The 13,033-nt window shown below is 39.5% G+C and overlaps 1 protein-coding gene and 1 pseudogene across 2 annotated transcripts in view; both read right to left on the bottom strand.

Moving 5' to 3' along the window:
- Positions 1-3,060: 3,060 nt before the first annotated feature.
- Positions 3,061-4,419, bottom strand: LOC101595981 (annotated as a pseudogene).
- A 3,932-nt stretch (positions 4,420-8,351) lies between these two features.
- Positions 8,352-13,033, bottom strand: part of Lgr5 (leucine rich repeat containing G protein-coupled receptor 5) — a 151,960-nt gene continuing 147,278 nt past the window's right edge. For both annotated transcript variants that reach the window (XM_004650102.2, XM_045153691.1), the window contains 2 exons: positions 12,422-12,505; positions 8,352-10,856 (listed from right to left, as the gene is read on the bottom strand). In XM_004650102.2, coding sequence (XP_004650159.2) covers positions 9,769-10,856; positions 12,422-12,505 — 1,172 coding nt within the window. In that variant the 3' untranslated portion in view covers positions 8,352-9,768. The remainder of the gene's footprint in view (positions 10,857-12,421; positions 12,506-13,033) is intronic.

Below are 13,033 nucleotides of genomic sequence, written 5' to 3'. Positions count from 1 at the left end.
GGTGACTTTCTGTTTTGTATTTATTTATTTATTTGACAGAGAGAGAGAGAGAGAGAGAGAGAGAGAGAGAGAGGGAGGGAGGGAGGGAGGGAGGGAGGGAGAGAGAGAGAGAGAGAGAGAGAGAGAGAGAGGCAGATAGAGAGAATAGGCGTGCCAGGGCTTCCAGCCACTGCAAATGAAATCCAGACACATGCGTCACCTTGTGTATCTAGTATATGTGGGTACTGGAGAATTGAACCTGGGTCCTAAGGCTTTGTAGCAAGTGCCTTAACCACTAATTCATCATTCTAGCCCTACTCAAATATTTTAAACAGTTTTTTCCTTTAGCATTTTTTTTTTTCTATAGATGAAACATTCTTCACTCTTTCAACTATTCTTCAGTGGACTATCATTTCTTTTATCTTTTTTGTAGTTTTTTCCTCATTTTTTTTTTTATTGACAACTTCTATAGTTACAGAAAATAAACCACGATATTTCCCTCCCCACCCCCACTTTCCCCTTCACAACTCTGCTGTCCATCATATCCCCTTCCTCTCTCCATTAGTCTCTCTCCTAATTTGATGTCATCAACTTTTTCTCCTATTATGAGGGTCTTGTGATGGTGTTGTTAGGCACAGTGAGGTCATGCATATCGAGGCCAATTTCTGTCTGGACAGTTGTATGTAAGGAGTGGTACCTTTCCTTTGGCTCTTACATTCTTTTGTCCACCTCTTCTGCAATGGACCCTGTGCCTTAGAGGGTGTAAAGTGACTGGTGCTGGACACTCCTCCGTCCCTTCTTCTCAGCACTATGTTGCCTTTTGGGTCATCCCAGTGGTCATTGCCATCTGAAAAAAAGAAGCTTTTCTAATCAGAAGTGAGAGTAGCATTAATATATGTATATGAACATTAAGTGTAGTGCTTTCAGGGCAGTTTGGTGAGAATAATATATACATTTATCCAGACAAGAGTAGACTTTATGCCCCTAAGGCTCATGACCTCCTCTGCCATAGGCTTTTGTAATTCTAGCACCTAGGCAGTAGAGGCAGGAAGATCATGCTTACAAGGGCAGCCTTGCTACATAAATGAGGCCTGACCTGTGTCAATACAAAACTTGTAAGAAAAAAAAGAAAAAGCCACAGAAGAGCCAGAATTAAATTTGTTTCACATTGATAGAAACCATGAAAAAATTTACATTTCCCCACATTATAGCACACAAGTCAACAAAATATTTCTTGCTATAAATAAGAACTTAATGATTTGCATAACTGAAATATGTTTATGTTCTTCAAGGTAAAGCAAAATGATATATTAAATGATTGTTTAAAAATTTTTAAATGAGACAAACATATGGCTTCATTACTAATATCCTATCTAGTCCATTATTAAATTATTTCCATTATCAATTAGCACCCATTTACAGAGATGCAATCATAACATTGTTTTGGTAAGTTGAAATACAGCAGGAAAATTAACACAGTCCAAAAATAACAACTGTGCATTTCTGCTACATATTAAACGGTGTGGTAAGTATTGTATTAAGGTTCTGATTAATTTTTTTTTTTTTTTTTTGAGCTAGGGTCTCACTGTAGCTCAGGCTGACCTAGAATTTACTATGTAGTCTCAGGGTGAATGGGAACTCATGGTAATCCTCCTACCTCTGCCTTCTGAGTACTGTGATTAAAGGTGTGCACCACCATACCCAGCTATGATTAATCAGTATTACCCATAACTTTTAAAAATACTTTTAGTAGTAATCTGGACACTGACAATTGAAAAATCAATTAATTGCTATTTTATGTCTGCACAAGAAGACTGATCTTAAAAAAATCATTTGTCTAAAATGAAAATTTAAATTATTTCCTTGAGAGATAAAAATAAAGCAAAAACTTCTAGTAGATTGCTCTTCTATAGTAAAATGGCTTTAAACATCTATAAACTTAGACTCTACAATATAAGTAGACCTAATTATTTTAGAAATTTGTAATAGTTCTAAACATACAAGAACATGATCTAACATTTCAGTTGTTTACAGAAAAAAGCATTTACTTATTATTATTACCTGTATTGAAGATTTTAATAACTATAGAGGTCTGAATTTGGACTGAGGTGTAGTTATTTGAAATACATAAAGAAATATTTGGTTTCTTTTGAAGTGTACTTAGATTTTAAATATCATATGTTTGTAATTTAGAATGTGAACTTATAGTATATATTGGTGGATTTCTATGGTAGGGAAGTGGTATTCTATCTGCTATAGAAAATCTAGAAAGTAATTTTTTTTGTAATTACAAAAGAATATTAAATAGAAATATCTGAGAAAAGAAAAGCCTAGTCCCCCAATAAAAGGACCATTACTTGAAGAAAATATTACTCTTTTTGACATTGAAAAGAATTATAGCTAGTATAAAGAATAATATAATGGCATCTAACTCTTATGTATTACAATCCTTACATATATATGAATGCATATACAAAAATACAGATACTGCACAGTCACTATGCAACTGTGGTCTAATCCATAGTCTAGGCCACAGCATGAACAAGTCATTTATATCTGACCCACTTACCTATACTTGAACAAATTTTCTTTAAGCATACTAGTAATTTTCAAATGATAATAAGAACTCTGATTACAGTATTCTGCTGAATTACTTTGGGAAAAGGAAGCTAGCTGTTTCACCTACTTTAATAGTAGTATGTTCTGGATATACAAATATATGTATAGAAACTTAAAGATCATAAGCTTCCCACCAGGAGACATCACCTAGTCTGTATCATAGGCATGTAATTGCAAAACATTTTAATACTGCAAATGTTAGGGAGTTTAAAGATCAGAAATGGGAAAAGAAGCCGGGCATGGTGCGCACCACTTTGTTCCCAGCACTTGGGAGGCAGAGGTAGGAGGATCACCGTGAGTTCGAGGCCACCCTGAGACTCCATAGTGAATTCCAGGTCATCCTGGGCTAGAGTGAGACCCTACCTCGAAAAACAAACAAACAAAACAAAAAAAAAAAAAAAAAAAAAAGGAAAAGATTTATACTCTAGTACAATGATGCTGGTGTAATGTACACAAGGCCTCTCAGTAACGCCAATCAATTGGAGGTAGGAGCTTATCAATGAAATGCTTGACATCCATCATTTCCTGTTGACACTAAGTGAGCGTCATTCCTTCATAGAATTTGAAGGCTACATTATCTGTATTTGCCAATGGTTTTATATTTTCAACAGTCAGAGAACCAAGCATGAAGAGAACTAAAGGGTCACTATCTCCACGACCCTGGAGGATAGAAATCTCTCTGTTGGAGCCACTGATAGGACCCTGTGCAGACGCAGATGGAAGTGGAAGCCAGGAAACAACTGAGTGCAGCGCCGCCCGCCCCTTTCTGTTGCGTGGGGAGCAGCGCGGACCGGGAGAGAGCTCCTCCCGAGAAATCCTCCCACAATAATTCCGTTCGAAGGGATGCCCTTCTTTACCTCTTGATCTATCAAGGTGTTTACATTTTCTGCTGCCTGTTAATTCCAGATTCATCCTCCTGAGAATCTGGTGAAAGCCCAGTCATGTCAAACCATGAAGGCATAGCCTTGTTCATATTTAAGGTCACAGGCATGACTGGCGCCTGCGGGCAGGTATGTTTGATATGTGAACTTCTGATACCTGCAAACGCTTCTGTCCATCCGTGCCCAGTATCTCCCGGTCCGTGAAGGAAGGTAACTGCGGCGGTGGCCTTGCGGGCGGCGGGCACGACCCCGGGCAGCGGGCATAACCCCGGGCAGCGGAGCATTTGTGTTTTTGCCGCCCTTCCACCTGCTCGGACAGTGTGTGGGAAGCGGAAAGGACAGCGGGCGCCCAGGGGCGTGCAAGAGCCGCGAGTCCTTTTTAAAAAAAAAATTAATTAATTAATTAATTTTTTAGGTTTTCGAGGCAGAGTTTCACTCTGGCTCAGGCTGACCTCGAATTCACTATGTGGTCTCAGGGTGGCTTTGAACTCACAGCGATCCTCCTACCTCTGCCTCCCGAGTGCTGGGCTTAAAGGTGTGTGCCACCACGCCCGGCTTCTATTTTTATTTTTTTTTATTGTTTTTCGAGATAAGGTCTCTCTCTAGCCCAGGCTGACCTGGAATTCACTCTGTAGTCTCAGGGTGGCCTCCAACTCATGGCAATCTTCCTAACTCTGCCTCCTGAGCGCTGGGATTAAAGGCGTGCACCACCACACCTGGCCATCATTGTCTTTTTAAAAGTGCAGTGAGCAGAATAGAAAGTCATGTCCACAATAACTTGTCCACAGTGTTTCTCTGCTCAACACATTTTGATTTTTAAAACCATTTCTGAATACTGACAAGCTGAAGTTTACCATCTTAACTTGTAGGCAGAAAGGGCCACAGTTGTTGGAAGTTGCCTGAGAGAAGAGTGAGTCCTTGTAGGATTTGAGTTCCACATCTTTCGGAATGCTTACAAGGAAAATATTGAAGCAGATGGGTTACAGCCGGATCAGTTCACTTGCAAGAGGAAGCAGCCATAATTGTCCCTAAGGGCCTCTGCAGCCTGCCTTCCGTGGCCTCAAGGGAGATGGGTCTCTTTTATCTGTGGAGTTAAACTGTAAAATAAACTTTCCGAATGCTGACTAGCATGGATGGCACTACCATGGTCACAATGAGCCCTGTTAATTGATCCAGGATTCATTCTCGTGCTAGCTAATGGGCTCTGAGCTAAATGTAATGCAATAACGGAAGCAGCAGGACATTGTTAAATTTTCAGCTGTTGGAGCTTTTCTAGTTCAAAATGAAAAAGGTGCTATTAATTTTATCTTATTATTTTTTTGGCCAAAACTAAGTTAAAAAAAACTATTTTGCATTGAATATAAGAACGGTTTTCTCTTTAGGAACAATCAAGAACAAAATGATGTGTAGTAACAGCCATCTAATAGACTTTTCTAGTGAAATGTCATTCAAAACAGAGTTAGAGGTGAAATTTGAACTGAGTGACAAAAAACGATGACTATCTTGATGCAACCGGTTGAATGCGAAAGCAGAGATGGCTGCACTTGAAAATTAAATTCTCAGTGATAACAATGTCTTTCTAAAGGAACTTTTCCCAAGCTCTGCATCTAAAGAAGATGACTGTTACTCACTCCTGAAGATCTTCAGTTCTTTCACTTATGTTTGTTTCCTTGTTTATATTTGTGTACTGTCAATCATCTCCCTCCTATTGAAATAGAAATTCTAGGTCTTGTTTTGTTTTTATCTGCATGCTGAGTTTGTGAAATGAAAAAATTCATTTTTGAAAATAATATTTTTTACATTTTTATAAATCTCTTTAGTATTTATTTGACATGGTATCTGAGGCCTTATAACTGCTTCTGTATTCAGTTAGAATCTACACATTGTAGTGTCTGAAAAACTCCTGGTATATTTGAGAGAGAATGATAATTTAAAAGGGAAAGTAGCATCTTAATATTATGAAAATAATTTGAGCACAAAAGCATCACAGGAAATCTCTGTCCCTATTCCATACTTGAGAACTACTCCCTTGAGAAATAGTTAATTCCAGATCTGGATTAGGAAACACAAAACCAGACTGCAGACTAGAACTTCTTGCCATATCAGAAAGTAGGAATTTTTTTTTTTTTTCCCAAGGTGGGTTTCACTTTATCTAATGCTGACCTGGAACTGACTATGCAGCCCCAGGCCCAGCAGGATTTTATTTTATTTTATTTTAAGCCAGGCGTGGTGGCATATACCTTTAATTTCAGCACTTTAGAGGCAGAGGTAGAAGTTTATGCTTTTACAATTTTGTTTCAATGCTAAAAAGATGGCTTTGAGGTTTAGGCACTTGCCTGCAAAGCCAAAGGACCCAGGTTTGATTCTTCATGACCCACTTAAGCCAGATGCACAAGGTGGCACATGAGTCTGGAGATTGTTTGCTGCTGAAGGCGTTGGTGTACCCATTCTCTATCTGACTCTTTCTCAAATAAATAAATAAACAAAATGGATAAATAAATAAAATTATTTAAAAATTGCTTTATTTTTTTTCAAAACTGTTCAACCTGTTAACATTTGTATGTTTCCCCTGTTCTTACTGTTGACTTATTCATTTGTGATGCAACTCCACTTCTTTTTATGTTGCATAATCGTGGAGGATATTTATCGGATGCTTTAAAGAACAGTATGTGCTTTGCTAATAAAATAATGAAGCATGTAGATTTATTTATAAAAAAACTAAGGTAGATATAAATGTTTTCGTTTTTAAAAAATTACATCACTGACCTATACTTTCTTGAGCAAGAAAGGCAGAAATTGGTTACCAGAATTTGTTCCTAAGTTTGGTCTTCCAAAAGTAAGTATAGTGAGAAGAAAGACTGAGATCCGCTGTGTGTCTGCTGCCTGAGCTAGAAGAATGAGATTAAGAGGAGAGAGAGCCCTTGCTTTACTTGAAATAAACTACCTGTAACCTGTGTAGTTTCCTTAAACTTGGAGGAACCATGAGTATAACTCTCTCCATTTCTCAGTTTTCCTCTGAATTTCTTGGTCTCTGATTTGATGCTTGGTGCGCCAGGGCCTCCAGCCATTGTAATTGAACTCCAAACACGTGCACAACCTTATGTGCATGTGCAACCTTGCACAGGCATCACCTTATGCATCTGCCTTATATGGGATCTGGGAAGTTGAACATGGGTTCTTAGGCTTCACAGGCAATCTCCTTAACCTCGAAGCCATCATTCTAGCCCCTCTTATTCTTTTTGAGCCTCACTGTTTGCCCTCTTAACTTCCCTCTAAAGGAAAGCACAAGGCAAATATCATGTGTGTTTCTTCTAAGTCTCCTTACACAAGCTCCTAAATTTTATCCTTCACATGCTTACAGCCTTACTCTAGTCTCTCTTTAAAAGGCTCATTTTCGGAGCTAGAGAGATGGCTTAGCAGTTAAGGCATTTGCCTGTAAAGCCAAAGGACCTCGGTTCCATTCCCCAGGACCCATGTAAGCCAGATGCACAACGTGGCACGTGTCTGGAGTTAATTTGCAGTGGTTGGAAGCTCTGGTGTGCTCATTCTCTCTCTCTCTTCCTCTATCCCTCTCTCAAATAAATAAATAAAAATAAAATAAATAAAAATACAAAAAAGCCTCAGTTTCTCTCAGGTGAGCTTCCCACATGCCTGCAGCTCTACTCTGATTCCTCTCTAAAAGCCTCCATTTCTCTTACCTTCCACACATTTGCGGCTCAAATCTCTCTTTAAAAGCCTCAGTTTCTTTTAAGTTAATGTGCTTGAAGCTTTACTCCAATCTCTCTAAAGTCCTCAGTTTCTCTTAAATCCCAATCTTCCTTAAATAAACCCCACAATTTGGGCTGGAGAGATGGCTTAGTGGTTAAGGCACTTGCCTGTGAAGTCTAAGAGCCCAGGTTTGATTCCCCAGTACCCACATAATGCCAGATGCACAGGTGGTACGTGTGTTTGGAGGTCATTTTCAGTGGCTAGTGGCCCTGGTACACCCATTCTCTCTCTCTCAAATAAATACATAAATAAAAATATTAAAAAATGAACCACACAACTTGTGATTTCCCCCTAATAAACTTAATAATTCATAATCTATCCTTCTTGAGTCCATCTATCAATTTTTATTAAAGGTAGGACAGAACTCAAAACTTGGGGTTCATAAATTCTGGGGGACCCTTACTGAACCCCAGAACTCTGCATCAGTAGGAAGAAGATACCTAGAGAATTCATTTCATTTCTTACGTTTTTGAATGACAGGGATGGGAAAGGAACAGTATATTTTTGCCCTTGGAATTTTATGTTCTCATATTTTGGCTATAACATTGTCATGAAAGTGTTTGCACTGAAGAAAGATTTTATAGAAAACCCATGTCTATGTTGACTAATTTAAGATTGACTTGTTATTCATACATTTCTTTCTAATTGTGTATGTGTGTGGGCATGTGCACACACACACATTTTACATTGCAGAACTAGTTTGGGATAAGTATAGGTCATGGCTATAAAATCCAAGCCATTACTGAGGACAATAAATTTCACCAAGGTCATGACAGAATGATTTTTCAATCACATTTAAAATAATGCAGACATTAGTAAAGATATTGTGACTTGTTCATATGAAAGATTTAATAAATCCAATCTAAATATTAGAGCACAAGTACTTATGTAACAAAAGCATCCCAAAAATTTAAAACATTAGCTCATATATGTATATGCCTATAATCTCAATAAATAGACTTGAAAATATTTTGTTTTGTAGTCATACATTTTATTACAAATTTCTTTGTACCCAATAGAAAAGCAAGCTTGGAATGTATTTACAAGTACTATATATTTACATATATTACAGACAATTAATGCATTTAAGGAAAATGGGCAGAGAGACAATATAAATGGAAGAATATGCCACTGTACATGGTTTATTGTCATGGTTTTTAATGTCATTGAATCTTTACTATAGTAATAAATACAATTCTATATGTACACATCTTATAAAACATCTCATAAATGTATTTTTAATTCCAAGTTAAAACATCTGATCAAAATAAACATGCTTATATAAAAATAAATCTACCTAACAGCCTTTTGATTTGGGTTCAATGAAGTGATATAGGATCACAGAAGTTAAGAATTAATCCTTTGACTCTTCATATTTAATAATTTTTAAGTATCTAATATCTGTGTTAATATGGAATAAGCAGAGAAGGACTGTTCCTCATATAAAGTAGTTGATCCAAAATGGATACAGCTAAAACCAAGCTAAATAAACAGAATAATGTTTTACTAAGTTTTTTTTTTTTTTTTTTTTTGAGCCCAAAATGTTGTCAGGCATGTTGCTCAGGCTACTAGAGATGAATGTGTGAGGATTCCATCCATGGGCTTCATTTATGTCATATCTGCATTTGATTATCTTAAGATGCCCATCCACTTGAATCAATGATAACACCTCTTACAAAACATGTGCACTCATTCAAAACAAATAAACAATATCCCATACTGCTTACTATCTTTTCCAGGTATGTCCATTGCCAGCAATGAACTTTCTTTCTGAGCTTTGGACACTAACAAGTTAAAAATGAGTTACACAAGACCAACATCACCTATACCTGATTGCCTTAGGGGCAATTTAAGAATTTCAGTTTGTTTTCCTTTCAAAATATTTGTACTCAGTTTTATTCTACCAAGGATTGAAGCCCTGGTTGCTTACTCATAAAAGCCAGGATCTTTTAAATGATGCATAAATAAACCAATGTCTTCTATTAGCACTTCACAAACTGGTGTCTTGGAAGGATCATTTCTGCCAAAAGAAGACTAAAATATCGCCATGTGTCATTAAAGTGAAATTCTATAGGCTACAACCTTAGTAATGTCATCCATTTCAAACTTTATTTCTCCTAATACCTCTGACCATCTTTTAAGGAATTGTGGGATTTAAGTAGACTCATTTTTTTAAATGCAAGTGAATCTGTCTATGCCTAGAGATCATAATGATGCAATTATAAAGAGGATGCAACTGAAATCCTGAAAATTATTTTTGAAGAACGTTTCAATCCACTGTTTTTGATCTGGTTTCACTTAAATAACTTGTCTGGTTCGCTTCTTGGCTGAACAAATTATACAAGCAGTGTTTATGCTTCTATTTCCCTCTCAAGTATCTGCTTTTCCACACTGTCTTAGAGATGCTTACTTGGTTTTTAAACCACGTTTCAGCTCAGTTCTTCTTAGCTACTATTGTAATGTCCTCGATCTCACATTTTCAAGTCTCCAGCTTTTGAAAACTTTACCCGTCACAGGTTAACTAGAGACATGGAACAAATGCCACAGAAGAAAGAGGACAGCTTTCGCTCATTGGATAAGCTGGTGATGACCTGGAATTGGAAGGCAGGTCGTAGGCAATGCTGGCTTGAGTAAAGGCCACCAAGGCTTGGGTTGAGTCGCAGGACTGTTTCTCCACATCATCAGAGTTGATGGACATGAGGCTTGGGGGCTTTGAGCTCATCCAGAGGTGGGTTTGCTTTCCCAGGTTACCTAGATCCTCCTTAAAGTGAGGGTTGAAGAGGATGTAGAGAAGAGGATTGAGACACGCAGGAAGCGGAACAATCACGAGCAGCACCAGCTTAGTGACTTCAGGACTGATAAAGGAGAGGTTCAGCAGGGAGGAGAAGGATAAGAAAGCCACAGGGCAGTAGAGTATACAGTTGGTGAAGAGCAAGAGGGCAACGTGTTTCACCATGGAGCAGTCCCACATGCTCTCCAGGTCGCCCTTCTCCAGGCTGCAGTAGAGCCTGGTGTAGGCAATGGTCATGACAAGGAAGCAAAGGGAGTTGAGCAAGACGAGAGCCACCATGTAGCCCGTGGTGCTGGGCTCCCCAAAGGGCAGGGGCAGGCAGAGCGGGGAGGCGTTGTACTCATTGCCTCCCAGCAAGGGCACCGTGGCGATGGTCATGGCCAGCAGGACACAGAGCAACACGATCACTTTCAGGCTAGAAAAGCGAGTTTTCGTTTCAAACTTGGCTGAACACCTGACAGAGAACCCACGCTCCAGGGCTGCCAGAGTAAGTAGGAAAACGGATGATTCCGAAGCAAAAATGGACAAGAAACCAATGATTTGGCAACCGACTCCATTTTCCCACTGGGCTCCATGTTGCGCAAAGCTGCCAAAAGTGAATGCGTCCAGGCCGGCCAGCACAGCGCTGGGGACGCCGGTGAGCATGTTCGCCACCGCAATCACCCCGATCAACAGTTTGATGGAAGACATGTACAGAGGGGTGCCGAGTACTGTGGACGTCACCAAGGCATTACAGGAAAGTGCCAGCCCTGCTATGGTCCACACTCCAATTCTCATCGGCCAGCTGCCAAGAAGGTGCTCACAGGGCTTGAAGGGACCTGGCAGGCCAAGGAAGAGAAAACTGCGTCACACAGGGTTGGCACCTTAGCCAAGTTGCTCTTTTATTTCTCTCCTAGAAGCAGGAGATACAGGCCAGTATTGTAACCTGCTGCGCCCAAGGTGGCATGCTCCATCACATCAGGATGCCCTGGGGTTTCTACAGCACTGACTGGAAGAGCAGGCCCAGACCTTTGTGTTCCCCGGGGGATATACAGAAAATGAAAACGGGGAACTGCACTCGTTTCATTACAGTCCCCAAATTACAGATGTCATGGGACCAAGCGAAAAGCCAGATTTTCCCGATTTTTCATTCTAACAGAATGTTCCACTAATTTCCACAGGAAGGGAAGGACAAATAGTCCTAGGGAAATAGTCCATAGTCAGAAAGGAACTATGGGTAGGTAGCATGAATATACCTTTTAGGAAACTCTTAACCTTAGTTCTGGATTAACATTTGGTATTAGGGAGCAAGGACTACTGAAAATATTAACAACTGCCAGCTGCCCCCTCCAACTTGCTCATCCTATTTCTAGGAATGAGACAATTGCATTAATCCCCTTCCTTCCTTCTTTCCTTCCTTTCTCCCTTCCTCCCTCCGTTCCTTCCTTCCTTCTTTCCTTCCTTCCCTTCCTTTATTCCTTCCCTCCTTCTTCCTTTTTTCTCTTCCCTTCCCTCCATCTCTCCCTTCCTTTTTCATTCCTTCTTTTTCTTTCTTTCTTTATCTGTATGAACTGTTGTTAGCTTTCACCAAATATTTATGCATTTACTTAGTTCTTTAAAATTTGTTTTGCTGGGATTGAGACCAGAGTTTTGGGCATGCTAAAAAGCACATCATTCCTGAGTTATATCCTTAGCCCCCAAATAGTTATTTATAGAGAAGAATTAAATCACTTTCAACTACAATTGATTACACAGAGCAAGATTGCAGCATGCTATTCCAAGCCAAATAGCTAATGTTTTGAAAATCATATTTACCTGTAATTATGTGCTTACTCTTAAGTTTGAATTAATGTGAATCAACAGTTTCCCACAAAAGTTTTATTTGTGGGACTGGGGAAATGGCTCAGTAAGTAAACTGCTTGTTGTGCCTGAGTTCAGCTACTCAGCACCCACATAAAGACTCAGCGAGATGGCTAGGGCCTGTAATCTCAGCGCCCAGAGATGGAGACACGCAGAACCTTGGAGCAAACGGCCAATCAGTCAGCTTTGGGTTCCATGAAAGACCTGGTCTCACTAATTAAGGAGGAGAGCTACTGATGAAATACCTCACACAGATCTCTAGACTCCACATGCACATATGTGCAAGTGCATGTGCACACATGTATGAACATGCATATATACATGCATGCATACCACACACACAAACGCCAGGTTCTATTTACAAGTGGTGAATAACTCCAGGGAATGAACACTTGTTTGCATTTTACAAATTCCCATGGGGAGGGACACTGATGAGTCAATAGGTGACACATATTTTGCTTTTGAAGTATAGCCACAGTGGCAATGATAGCCTCAGAGTTCACAGTGAATTCTGCTGCCAAGGCATTTTTGATCTCTTTCTCACCTGGGGAAGGTGAACATTGCACTGAATGAAGGGCTTTCAGGTCTTCCTCAAAGTCAAGCAGAAAATCTTCAAGGTCACGCTCTTCTGCAGGAATGAGAAATCCTGGAATTATTAGTTCTGTCTTTCTAAGGGACCAAATCCCCATGAGGAACACTTTGAGTTGCTTTCAAGATGTGAATTATCACAAAGAGAAATGAAGGCAAGACTTTGTGCTTTCTCCAGGCTTTTGACTGTCTTACAGATCCATTAGAAAGTCCATTGTGGATGTGCTACAAAAGCTACTAAGGCACAGTGTTCCAGCTCAGCTAGAGGTGAGGGAGAGTGAGCCCAGACTCTAGGTTCCCAGAGCTGGTGGAGGCACCACATCTCACTGTCCTAAATTCAGAGTAGCAACCATTTTATCCAATCTTTTAAGGACTGGAACTGTCGCTTAGTGGTAGAGCATTTGCTTAGCATGCTCAAGGTCCTAAGCTTGATTCCCACCCCAAATTCTCTAGCCATTCTCTTCAAGAAGACGACAGACCATTTTCTAATACTGCAATAGCCACAATGCAAGTGTTCTGAGCACAAGATGGAAAATCAGGCAGAGTTGAGTTTTGGTATTCCCTGGGG

The sequence above is a fragment of the Jaculus jaculus genome, chromosome 6, assembly GCF_020740685.1.
Source record: "Jaculus jaculus isolate mJacJac1 chromosome 6, mJacJac1.mat.Y.cur, whole genome shotgun sequence".
Classification (NCBI taxonomy): domain Eukaryota; kingdom Metazoa; phylum Chordata; class Mammalia; order Rodentia; family Dipodidae; genus Jaculus; species Jaculus jaculus.
This window is presented reverse-complemented; position numbering and strand designations above follow the sequence as displayed.